Raw genomic sequence first — 11,801 nt, 5'->3', positions numbered from 1 at the left:
TGCCCTGGGATGACGTCAGTGACTTCAAATCCCGCTTCAAGGCCCACTTTTTCCGTGAAGCCTTTTTTGCGCAATCCCCTTGTCCATATGCCCCACCTGAACAAAGCCTCTCATTTTAAGTTAGCAGAATCTCACCCTTCTTCCTCCCTGCTTACCCCACCTCCACTTTCATCTGCTGTTTCTCCTGTGACTAATTTTAACTTGCAAGCTCTCAGCCCAGGAGAGACTTGCGCTCTGTAAAGCACATGCCCATTGATAGTGCTATATAGCTATTGTTTCAATTACACTACTAGCAGATGCTAGAGCTCTGCTTCTCCTCTGGTTTTTTAGACTCTGCACAAATTAATTCCATTCTGATCTTACGTGTATTTACTCAGGAGGTTTCACTGGATTTGGTGAGGTTTTACCCTAGGGAGGCTGCTGGGTTTGCCAGATATAATCTAGGAAGTAATTTCAACAGCTGGTAAAGCTGTTAGTTACAGTAGTGGAAGCTGCCTGAGCAAGAGAGGTACTCGTGCTCTAAGCTGACGCAGCAGGACACTGAAGGGTAGCAGGCAGGATCTGTGCGCCACACTAGATCCTTTGCACAATGGCAGAGGATAAGGCAAATGTGTTCCTTATTCGCTACCTGCTCAAACAAGCAAACGGGGAAAGTACAGTTGAGTAGAGAACTTTCTCAGGTAACTCACACTAAGGAATAACGTTGTATGTTCAGGAACACAGATCGTCAAGCTAAGATACAACAGGAAAAAGCACTTAGGCACAAGGACACAGAAACTGCACCCGGTTTGTTTGTTTTTAACCAATTCAAAAATGTAAAAAGCAAAAAATATATATAATGAAATGACATGTTACTTGCTAAACTTTGGGTGCAGATTTCACAATACTTTGATAAAACTTCCATTGGCTGGTATACAAATATCTGGGGAGAGAAGAATTAGGTATTGGCAGATGTGGATGTAGATATGCGTTTTCGAAAAACAGCATACTTTAGGTAGGTTGTCTTTACATTCCACAACCACCAGTTTCCACCTACAAATCCAACATCAAGCTGCTTAGAAAAATTACATATGCATATACGAAAGCTAACCTGAACCATGACTCCACTCCCCCCTGAATGAATACATTCAGTCCTCCTGTGTACAGTAGTTGTTTCCAAAGTGAGCACGTATTTGCTATAGCAGTAACACTCAAAGACAACATATACAAAAACTTCTTAAGATGACAAAAATAGGTATCACTTCTCATAGCAAGGCTGCTACTAAGGGTACTGTCTCTCCTCGCTTGCATACAGACCAGCAAGTCTGTATTTTGCAGCCCAGGAAAGGATCCACTATGGAGGAAGGGAATGGCAACAAATTCTGGTTTACCGCAGGAACTGCAATCGAAGCGAAGCAACCCGGGCGAGTGGTTTGGCGCTGTTTGAACTTTGGCCACCAAACCCAGCGTTGAATGGCTGAAGGCAATTTCCACCAGAGCTTAATTCCATAGGAATCCTGGCTGCGCTGATGCAAAAAAACGAAAACGAAAAACCAGCAGGAGGTGGTACTGGCAAGGGGAAGAGTCCTTCAGGACTGCTGGGTGTTCGGCTGCAGTACGTTCCGAAGGATTTCGCGGCTTTGCAAAAGAGACAGCGCCTCCTCATAGAGCATGTTCACACGGACGCATACAGGCTGGTGCTGCAGCTCTGTAACCTTACAGACAGCCAGAGTACTGAGGGCACCAAGCAGCAGGAACAGCAGCATCTTCAATAGGACTCTGGACCAGGACCGTTTGTGTTGGGGTGGGTGGGATGGATGGGAAAGCGAGGCCTCTGCAGAAACAAAGAACGGGCAAAGAATGAGAATTTATTTACTCTGCTTTAACAGGCTGACTAACCCCATCTCCACAAGCTCTGTAAATGCAGGCAACATCCTTAATAGTAGCAGAGGCTACTGTTGGCATCTAAATGATGCCCAAACATGGTTTGGGTTTGCCCTAACTATTAACCAGGTGACAACGCAAAATTTGCAAGATCTAACGACAACAATAATTCAATTTCTTACCCACTCTTCCCCATAAGGTCCCAGGGCAGTTGTACAACATTATAAAAACACTTTAAAATCAGTTAAAACAATTTACCATCATAAGAATGGGGTGTGTGTGTGTGTACATTTTAAAAATAAATCCCAGGTGTTAAAGGCCGCAAGGTAAAGAAGTGTGGCTTCAACATACGACAAAAGCTATACAATGAAGGCACCAGGCGCAACTCTGTGGGGAGGGAGTTCTGAAGCATAAGGGCTGCTATAGAAAATGCCCTCTCCCAGCAGCCACTCTGCCAAAGGAAAAAAAAAAACCACCAGAGGGTGTCAGAATGACCAAGAGGGCCCCTTCTGTTTATTTTAACACCCAGCGGGAGTTCTGTAAGGAAGGAGGCGTTCTTTCAGATATTTGGAACCTGGGTCATTTAGGGCTTTAAACACCAATACGAGCACCTTGAATTGGGCCCCAAAATGAACAGGAAGCCAAAGCAAGGCTTTCAGAACAGGATATACGTCAACTCTAAAAGGAACTCTAGCAGCTGCATTTGGAGCTGTTTGAAGTTTGTGAGTCATCTTCAAGAGCAGTCCCGTGTAAAGGCCATTGCAATGATCCAATCTGGAAGTTACCAGAGGATGGGGTGTAATGGGGAAATCATGTCTGTCCAAAAGGAACCCTTGCTGGCAAACTAGCCTGGGCTCAAAATAAACATTCCTAGTCCCCGAGGCCCATTGAGCCTCTGGTAGCAAAGTTGGAACCAGGAGTACCCCCAAGCTACAGACCTGCTCCTTTGCCAATTTATGAAGTTTAATTAAGGTAAGTTTTGTAAGGGTTTTTTTTTTAAGAAAACCCCAAAGCTATCTACTCTTGGTTTCCATTATTTCTCCCTCTCACACATACTTTTTAATATAATAATAATAATAATAATAATAACAACAACAACAACAACTTACTTGGATTCTGGTCTTTTTCTTTCCTTGATTGTTTTGCCATTTCCTGCTTTACCGCTCTCATAGCATCATACTCCCGCCTTCGCCGTTCTTTCTCTTCAGCCTTTTCCCGCTTCCGGAGTTCCCTCTCTTGGGCTTCCCTCACTCGCTGCTCTGCTTCACGCTTCTTCTCCAGCTCTGAGTATACCGTACAAACAGAAAATGTTCATGCGCTCTAGAAAACACTTCCATCGTTTACTTCTGCATCTGGTACAATAATGTGGCAGTGGTTGCTGCCCTGCCCCCTCAAAGGAGGAGAGCTGCAGCTGCAAGGTGCTTTAAGAATCTCTGTTTTGCACCCTGTAAGGCCTATTGTCATGCTGAACGGGTGAATTCAATACTGTAAAGGTACAGTCGTACCTTGGTTGACGAACACCTTAGCAGTCAAACATTTTGACTCCCAAACGCCGCAAACCCGGAAGCGAGTGTTCCTGTTTGCAAACATTCTTTTGGAAGCCAAACGTCCGGCGGGGCTTCTGATTGGCTGCAGGAACGTCCTGCAGCCAATCGGAAGCCGCACCTTGGAAGTCAAATGGACTTCCGGAATGGATTCCATTCAGCTTCCAAGGTACAACTGTACAGGGAGTAAGTACATCCAGTACAGGCAGCAGTTTCTCTTCACTGATCACAACAGGAAAATATTAAATGCATCACCCGGTTCAGTGTGCTAAGAGAAGTAATACCAAAGAAACATTTAGTGACTGTGACCAAAGGTACTGTCTGTTGTTTAAATGTGCTGAAAGGTTGTGTAGCACCAGATTACTGATTGGGATTATGAACCATCTTACACCTGAACGGCAAAAGTGGCACCTGGGACATGTTGGTTGAGTTCATTAGTGTTGTGGAGGGTTACACCCAAAATGCAAGTGTTGGAGGGACAAGCAAGGGGGATGAAATACATAGTTCTCCCCAATCACATGTGAAACGGGGGATCCAATCACAAGATCATGTGACACGTGGCTGAGGAGTGCTAAACTCCCCCTCCGTTTTCCATTATTTCCCCCAAGGTTTGCTCTCTTGTGGTATCGGCGTTTGGCTATGAAGAAGCTGCAGGGTGGCAGGCACTGAGCAAGGAGAGGAGTTCACCTCTCCTAAATCCAGACACCCTTTTGCTCCAAAGCTCAGACCTCTCCCTGCCACCCTCCACTTTGCATATGAACTGGGTCTGACCTGGGTTTAAACCAACATCTGCCTCTGAAACTGTTTATTCTGTTTAAAAGGATAGGATAGGCGTAGAGAGATAGAATGGCCTTGAAGATAATCTAATCCAATTTCTGGGCAATGACGACATGGCTTCAAATAGACTGGATGATAAATGTGCCTACGAAAGTACAGCAAATGGAAAGCTGGAAGAACCACAACTCATAACAGCAGAAATGATTCCAGGATAATGCTCGTAATATGTACAAGTCTCCATTTCAATTACATTATTTTTTTAATGCAAGACTAAGTATAGACTTAGTGACAGAGAACTGATTCATGTGATCATTTCTAAGGTGAAGGTTCACCACAGGTTAATCATTCCCCCTCCCCGACGGTCACATGATAAGAGTCTTGTGAAATGGGCTCCCGGCAGTTGGGTGGGGGGAGATGCTGAGGGTGGAATTTAGTGGGGCTTGTGTGTCGGGAATGTGGTCCACTCGTCGCAACAAGACCTCCCCCTCCTCCCCATGCATGCCACCCAAACATGTTCTGGGGGTTCCTCCAGCCCCCCAGAGCAGATTTATGGGGCATGGAAGGAGAACTAGGGTTACTAAGCCTACCTCGCTCTAGCTGTAGTTTTCGTTCCTTCTCACGATCCAGCTCAGATTGGATGGCCCTCATATGCTGCAGTACCTTTCGAGATGCAAGACGTGTGATTAGCTTTCACAATTACAAGAAGCAGGGAGAAGCCACAACCAGCATAAGGGATGTACAGTGGTACCTTGGTTCTTGAACTTAATCCGTTCTGGGAGTCCGTTTGACTCCCAAAACTGTTCGAAAACCAAGGCATGGCTTCTGATTGGCTGCAGGAGCTTCCTGCACTCAAGTGGAAGCCGCGTCAGACGTTTGGCTTCCCAAAAACGTTCCCAAACCAGAACGCTTACTTCCGGGTTTGCAGCATTCGGGAGCTGATTTGTTCAGCAACTAAGCCGTTCAAGAACTGTAACAGCATCTTATTTAATATACAACCAAGGCAAACTAAGGAAAGACGTTTATGAAAGTTCAGTTGATTTGGCCAACCTGCCTTTGAGAAGAGCTGTCTTTCTGACCACTTATACAGAATTAGAAAATTCAAGTGCTGTGTGGTCCAGCGCCCTCGTTCCCCAAAGACAGGACCAATCCTATCAAAAACAAGGGATATCTGCAGAGCTAATTCCAGATGAATGAAGCAAGCCAGCACAGGGCACCAACCCCTAAAAACTAGCAACAAGTTAATTGCTAATACATGGCCTTTCAAAAAAGGGAGTTTCCTCTCTGTTTGCTCTTGAATACCAGTGAGTAAAAAAGGCAGATGTGTTATTCAGATTAGCAACCTAACAACAACACATACATCTCTTCCCATACCCAAAACACCATCCTGAACATAGATACCAGTGCAACAGTGTACTGCTCTGATTACCCTAATGCTTGCATGTAAAAATATGTGTTCCAAATTCCTCCCATGTTGCCCACTACAAGCTCTGAGCCAATTTGGTATTTCTAGTCCAAATGTATATAGCAGTGTGGTAAGGTTAACATCAATAACGGTAAAGCAAAACTATTTAAATTTTATTAGATATATATATATAGAGAGAGAGAGGCCTCAAAATGGGAATGCAGATTTCATTTGTGCATTTCTTTTTAGGTTTAGAGTTTATTTTTTTATCTTTGGTTTATGACGCAAATTGAGCCTTGGACTGGGATGCATAAAAATTCATGAGAGAATAAATACAAACAGTCAGCCGAATAGATAAGGAAAGTAACTGAGAATAAATTGCTTTACCCTGGTGGCAGCCTGTTTACATTGCTTTTCATCCAAGCAATCTCCAGCTACCTTCGCCAGGGCAGCCTCCAGAGGGTTGTCCTTCAGATCCAGCCACTTCAGGTTCTGAAAAAGGGAAACGCAGAGAAAAAGAGACCAAATCATTTGTCATGATTTTCTCTTTTGGGGAAAAAAACAAGTTTATTAACTCCCCCCCGCCCCGCCCAAGTTTAACAAAAACCAGCAAAACAAAAAGACGGAATGGAAAATTATGTCCAGGTATATTGGGAAGCCAGGTAAGAAACTCCACCAACTGCTATTGGTTTAACCCCTGGAAAGCATGGCAAGAAAATGAAAGAAGGGATAAGGATTCCCAGGACGACTGCTTGAGTGAAACACAGTGCATGCTTGTTTGCCATTACAACTTTTTTTCATTCACAGGGAACCCCATGGAACACAGATTGAGAAATGCTGTTCTAACAGAGCAAACCATGAATAGACAGCCATTCAATACTATCACACATGGAGAGGTAGATCAATTTTGCCAAGAGCTTGCTCAAACTACCAAGGTTTCTCCAGAGCCGGCAGCTGCATAAATGGCAATAAAGATTTGAACTTTCACCTCTCTGCCACCAGGAACATTTGATTTCCACCAGGGAAGTAAGCCTCAGATAAATCTCAAAAACGTTCTGAGCTGAAGCTCAATGTCTTTCTTAATGCACGAGTTGGAGAGTGAAAACGTTACCTTGAGTTGTGCAAAACTGACTGGCAAGGTAACTAATCGATTGTTCAGAAGGTCCAGGTGTTGCAAGTTGACCAAGCGACCAAAGTCCGAAGGCAGTTGCTGAAGCTGGTTTTTACTAAGGTCCAATTTCACCAGGTGGGTCAAGCTGCAGAATTCTGACTGCAACCAAAAACACAAGTGAAACAGAGTCCAACCACCTTCTTAACCCAAAGCTGAGGCATTTAGCAAGCTGAACAGTTACAGATACGGTTAAGGATTTCCAAAGACCTACGGCAGCCAAGTCTCTCACCCAAGCTATTCACGTGAAGGAGCCATTCCCTCTAATTTTAGGCCTGCAAGTAGAGGAAGATACACACAAAGCATCTTCTAAGGGAAAAGAGACAACAAACCATTGTACCTTCAGTTCTACCCTTTATCCGCAAAGCCCCTTAGTATCAATCTCTCCCCAACACCCTGGCAGAGAGACCTGTAACTCAAAGATATGCATCATTATTTATCCACTTTGAGATGAAAGTATCTGCCATCAAAACTTGTATCTGTGCTCTCTGAAAGTAGCTGTACTTGCATCTATCTTTTACAATACGTCATTGGCCAAAATTGCCCTTCTAGTGACTGTGGCATCAACATTCACTCTTACCAGGGGATATGAGAACTACAGCTATTACTACATTAGGTGGTATGTATAAAAAATGTATACAGTCTCACCCTCTTAAGTAGTACAAACGTTAATAAAGAACAATGCAATCTCATCCTACAGTCCACCTTCTGCATTAAAGAGTAGGATGAGATTGTATTATTATACATGTTTCTATATAAAAAGTTTGTAGATGGGATACAGTTGAAACTTACTGGCAAAGTAGTAAGGTTGTTACAGGACAAATCTAAAATGGTAGCCTTGGAAAGCCCTGCCTGAAAAAAGAATCAAAGAACCAAATTAGCAGTGAAATCCTATGCTTGTTTCCTCAGAAGCAAGTCCTGTCTTGACCAATGAGGCTTAACTTCCTAGCATGTGTAGTGAGGATTGTAACATAGATCTATCATTTGTCTACAATACAAATTTTAACAGTGACTCTTGGCATATGAAATGTTAGTATCACATCATGGACCTTTATTCTAGAAATGGGAGTTTTCAGAATATCTACATCTGCCACAATATGGACCAAACTCCCACAACTGCTATTAACTAAACTAGCTATATTTCCTAAATGCTTCTTTATCATACATACACTTCCATGTTGATGCTGATTTATATATTTCATTACACGTTTTGTCAAATGAATTAGGAACAAATTATTTTTGTCTTTTAAGTAGACTGTTGTCCTGCTAGGTAAAGCTTTCTGCCTACATGGCCATTATCAATTTGTTTCCTATTTTCTGGGGTGAGGGGCCCTGGTCTCATGTGGCAGAGCATTCCACCAGGCCGGAGCCAGTGTTGAAAAGGCCCTGGCTCTGGTTGAAGTTAATCTAACTTCCTTAGGGCCTGGGACCACTAGGGTGTTGCTATTTATCGACCTCAAGGCTCTCCGTGGGGCATACTGGGAGAGGCGGTCCCGTGGGTACGAGGGTCCTAGGCTGTGAAGGGCTTTAAAGGTCAAAACCAGCACCTTAAATCTGACCCTGAACTCCACCGGGAGCCAGTGCAGCTGGAAAAGCACTGAGTGAATATGCTCCCATGGCAGAGACCCCGTGAGGAGCCTCGCTGCAGCATTCTGAACCCGCTGGAGTTTCTGGGACAGCTTCAAGGGCAGCCCCACGTACAGCGAATTACAGTAGTCAAGCCTGGAGGTGACCGTCGCATGGATCACTGTAGTTGAAAGCATATTTTTAAAGTACATATTAAAATTCTGGCGAATCAACAGATTAACCAGTTTACCATTTTACAAGAACCTGTACGTTTATGCAGGCTACAAAGTATTACAGAATTATTTGGCTTATTACACAGAGATACCAACCAGTTCTTTCACTGGCACCTCATTCAGGTCACACAAGCTCAAGTCCAACTCATTGCCCTCCAGTTTGTCTTTTAGATTCACTCCTTTTCCTCCAGATTTTGCCATAATCTTCAATAGAGCAGTCTCCCAACGAGCCTGGTGAATATCCTTGTGTTCCTAGAGATAAAAAGATTAAGGCTACATACTCACTAGTAAGCAAGCCCCACAGTACTTACCGTATTTTTCGCTCTATAGAGGGGTTTTTTTTGGGGGGGGGAATAAAGAAAAAAAATTATCCCCCCCCCCCAGCCTCCAAGAGCAAAGAAGCCAAGACAGCCAGCGGGATGGATCCCGTTGGCTGTCTTGGTTCCTTTTTAGCCATGGGGCTGGGGTGGGGGAAGCCCGAGCTTCCCCCGACCCCAGCCCCCAGAACGGTCCGGGAGCGGGGGGCGTGGTTGCGCGCAACCTCGCCTTCGCTCCTGGAGCTTGATGCTATCTGCAAGCCTTCTGAGCCCGGCGGGAACTCCCGCGGGCTCCAAAGGCTTGCGGATAGCTGCCCAAAGACCGGGGTGTGCTGCACAGCGCTCCCCGGGCTTCGGGCTGCAGACTGCTATCCGCAAGCCTTCGGAGCCCGGCCGGCACTCCTGCCGCACTCCGAAGGCTTGCGGATAGCTTCCGGAAGCCTGGAGAGTGAGAGGGGTCTGTGCTCACCGACCCCTCTCACTCTCCAGGCTTCAGCGAAAGCCTGCATTCACTCAATAGGACACACACACATTTCCCCTTCATTTTTGGAGGGGGAAAAAGTGAGTCCTATAGTGCGAAAAATATGGTACTTTGGTTAGCTTCATATTGGGACACTCTTAAACAGTGCACCCAATTCTCAATAATAAAGAAACAGGTCAGAATTATTATTATTTTAATTACCAGTGAGAAATGGTTGAGGTGGTGTGACTTTCCTGCTCAGCTGGAAAGTACAAGTTAAAAGGAGGTATAGGTCAAAAGGAGAGAGGGTCACAATGGCGCTCAGTTGCCTTTGGACCATTGCCAAGACTGCTGAAATTTACACTTAGCAGCAGAGGAAGGATTTGCAGCACAGACCTTGCACTTGACGTCTGAGACTGTAAAGAGACCCACTTGACCTCCTTATCATTAACATAATTGCAACAGGCACCAACCAACATGTGGAAGGTGAACCCTGAGCACAGCATAAATTAAATACACATATTGCAAGATCCTCCATAGTTGAGTACCGTGCATCATTATACCACACTTGGGGGAGGGGGACCCTTTAATGAGGGCCACAGCACCCAATGCCAAACCAGTGGGCAGTTTTCTCCCTCACCACATTTCCCCATATGAATGAATGACCACTTGGATGGTAAAGTCCAAATGAGTGCACTTGGGAATATCACTGAAAATGGAGGCACTGTAACTCCAGCCACACAGAATCAACCCTGCCAGCTCCCAAGCCCTGCCTGGGGTTTCCTTTTTTGGGAGGACAGAGCAAAATATGAGGATGTGGTGCTCACAGAAAGATCCATTTCTAATCCCTTTATAGAGATGCATCAGCACCTTTTCTCTGACTTCCCTGATAAGATCAGGGACATGCATGGAAATCTGGCAGGTGGCTTTCCTCCCCCTCCCCCACACCATCTGCAACTCCACAGTGGGGGAAATCACACCTGTTTCCATCTCTACCAGACTACGAAATGTTTAAATGCAGAGAACCAACGTCAGCAAGAAATAAAAAGCCGTGGGGCGGGGGCCCCATGCCTAGGCTAACAACTCCTCCTGGCCAACTCAATGTGCCAAGGGCGAAACTGGGGCAAAGAAGTCACACCTCCACTCTCCCCACCTAGGGTTGCCGCCTTTGTTCTGGCAAAATACAGGGCAGGGCAACTTTTTTTTTATCTGGTGCTGAAGTGACTTCAAAGCAATCCATTACAATCTGTTGCAGCCTAACAGGATGGCCCCTCTGGAATCTGTCACACTTGCACACACGGATTTGCAAATCTGTGCTTGGCTCCCTAGACCTTTCACACACCCTTCCAAACACGTGCATTTGGAGAGTTTGAGAAGACCTGATATACTGGACAAAACTCTTTTATCAATACAGGACGCAGCATTTTTTCTTTTAAATACGGGATAATCCTGCATTGTAATAGGACAGGTGGCAACCCTATTCCCCCACCCCTCGCACCCCTCCATCTTTGCCCTTTGGACCTCTCGCAAGAGGCTCCCCCTGCACACGCGGCAGACACGTTCCCCACGCCGCCAACTCCAGGGCTGGGGCGGGATACGCCCGCGTGGCTCCCACGGTCAGCAGCCTCGCCTCGCTCTGCCTCCGCCTCCCTCTGTGCAGTCCAGCACGGCAGGCAAGCAATGTGGGCGTGGGGCTCAGACACGCAGCATTACGGGGCTGCTGCACTGAAAAGAGCGAAAGAAAAAGGGCGCGAAGGGAGCCGTCCCCAAAACGCAGCGGGCGGCCAGGGGGTGTCCCGTCTAGGAATCCCCCCTCCCTCCCGCTATCCCTTCACCTCACTCACCTCGCCCCCGCCCCTCCAGCGGAACTGCTGACGCTCTCCTGCCCGTGCCAGCCACTTCCGCACCCGCCTCCTCTCGAAGCGCCTTCCCCGGGAACCAGCGAGAGAAGCCGGCGAGAGCGCCTCGCGGAAGTCGGGTGGGGAAAGGCGCGATAGCGGCCTCTGGAGGCTGACAGAGGTCACAGCCTAGGAGGCCTCGCTAGGGCTAGGCAGGCAAAAAAGGTAAGGATTAACAAGAGTCGACGCGGCGGGGAGCCAAGTTTGCCGCCTCCGTTGTCGGGGTGAGGGGAAGAGTTGTGGTAGGTTGTTGCCTAATTGTGATACATACACACCCACCCCTACACGCCTTTGCCACCACTGCTTAATTAAAGAAAAACGAAAAACCAGGAGCACCTTTTTCGGCGACTTGAGTGCCGCTTTTCAACTTAAGAGCAAATATGCTGGTCCAGATATTGAAAGAAAGACAGAAACTTGCCATTTACCACAGTCTTCTGCCTTTATTATTATTATTATTATTAGTGCTTTCCCCTCTAGAAAAATAGGTGCCGGTACTCAAGAGGAAGTTGTTACAGTATGTGCCACACTTTTTAACCACAAAAAGAGGTATCAGTACTGCGTGCCCTGGAGAAA

At 46.1% G+C, this 11,801-nt stretch overlaps 2 protein-coding genes across 4 annotated transcripts in view; one reads left to right on the top strand and one right to left on the bottom strand.

Annotated features, from left to right (window-relative positions):
• Positions 1-778: 778 nt before the first annotated feature.
• Positions 779-11,283, bottom strand: LRRC59 (leucine rich repeat containing 59). Of its 2 annotated transcripts, none has more exons than XM_082211157.1 (8): positions 11,175-11,283; positions 8,650-8,805; positions 7,547-7,606; positions 6,698-6,856; positions 5,974-6,078; positions 4,772-4,844; positions 2,973-3,146; positions 779-1,813 (listed from the first exon to the last, which is right to left on the bottom strand). In XM_082211157.1, exons 2-8 carry the CDS (start codon positions 8,752-8,754, stop codon positions 1,569-1,571), a joined length of 921 nt encoding a protein of 306 aa, XP_082067283.1. In that variant the 5' UTR covers positions 8,755-8,805; positions 11,175-11,283; the 3' UTR covers positions 779-1,568. The 2 variants fall into 2 exon arrangements, with proteins under 2 accessions (XP_082067283.1, XP_082067282.1); XM_082211156.1 differs by lacking the exon at positions 11,175-11,283 and adding an exon at positions 10,852-11,150.
• Positions 11,269-11,801, top strand: part of ACSF2 (acyl-CoA synthetase family member 2) — a 61,641-nt gene continuing 61,108 nt past the window's right edge. For both annotated transcript variants that reach the window (XM_082211074.1, XM_082211073.1), the window contains exon 1: positions 11,269-11,393. The gene's annotated coding sequence lies outside the window, so the exon portion shown is untranslated. The remainder of the gene's footprint in view (positions 11,394-11,801) is intronic.

This window comes from Podarcis vaucheri (genome assembly GCF_965113315.1).
Source record: "Podarcis vaucheri genome assembly, chromosome: 2".
NCBI lineage: Eukaryota > Metazoa > Chordata > Lepidosauria > Squamata > Lacertidae > Podarcis > Podarcis vaucheri.
The sequence above is the reverse complement of the archived record's forward strand: the minus strand, read 5'-3'. Positions and strand labels throughout refer to the sequence as shown.

Coding starts and splice junctions, on each gene's coding strand:
- LRRC59 (XM_082211157.1), bottom strand. CDS start 8,754: ATGGCAAAATCTGGAGGAAAAGGAGTGAATCTAAAAGACAAACTGGAG. Junction 6,857..7,546: donor ACAACCTTACTACTTTGCCA/GTAAGTTTCAAC, acceptor TTTTGGTTGCAG/TCAGAATTCTGCAGCTTGAC. Junction 3,147..4,771: donor AAAACTACAGCTAGAGCGAG/GTAGGCTTAGTA, acceptor CGGTATACTCAG/AGCTGGAGAAGAAGCGTGAA.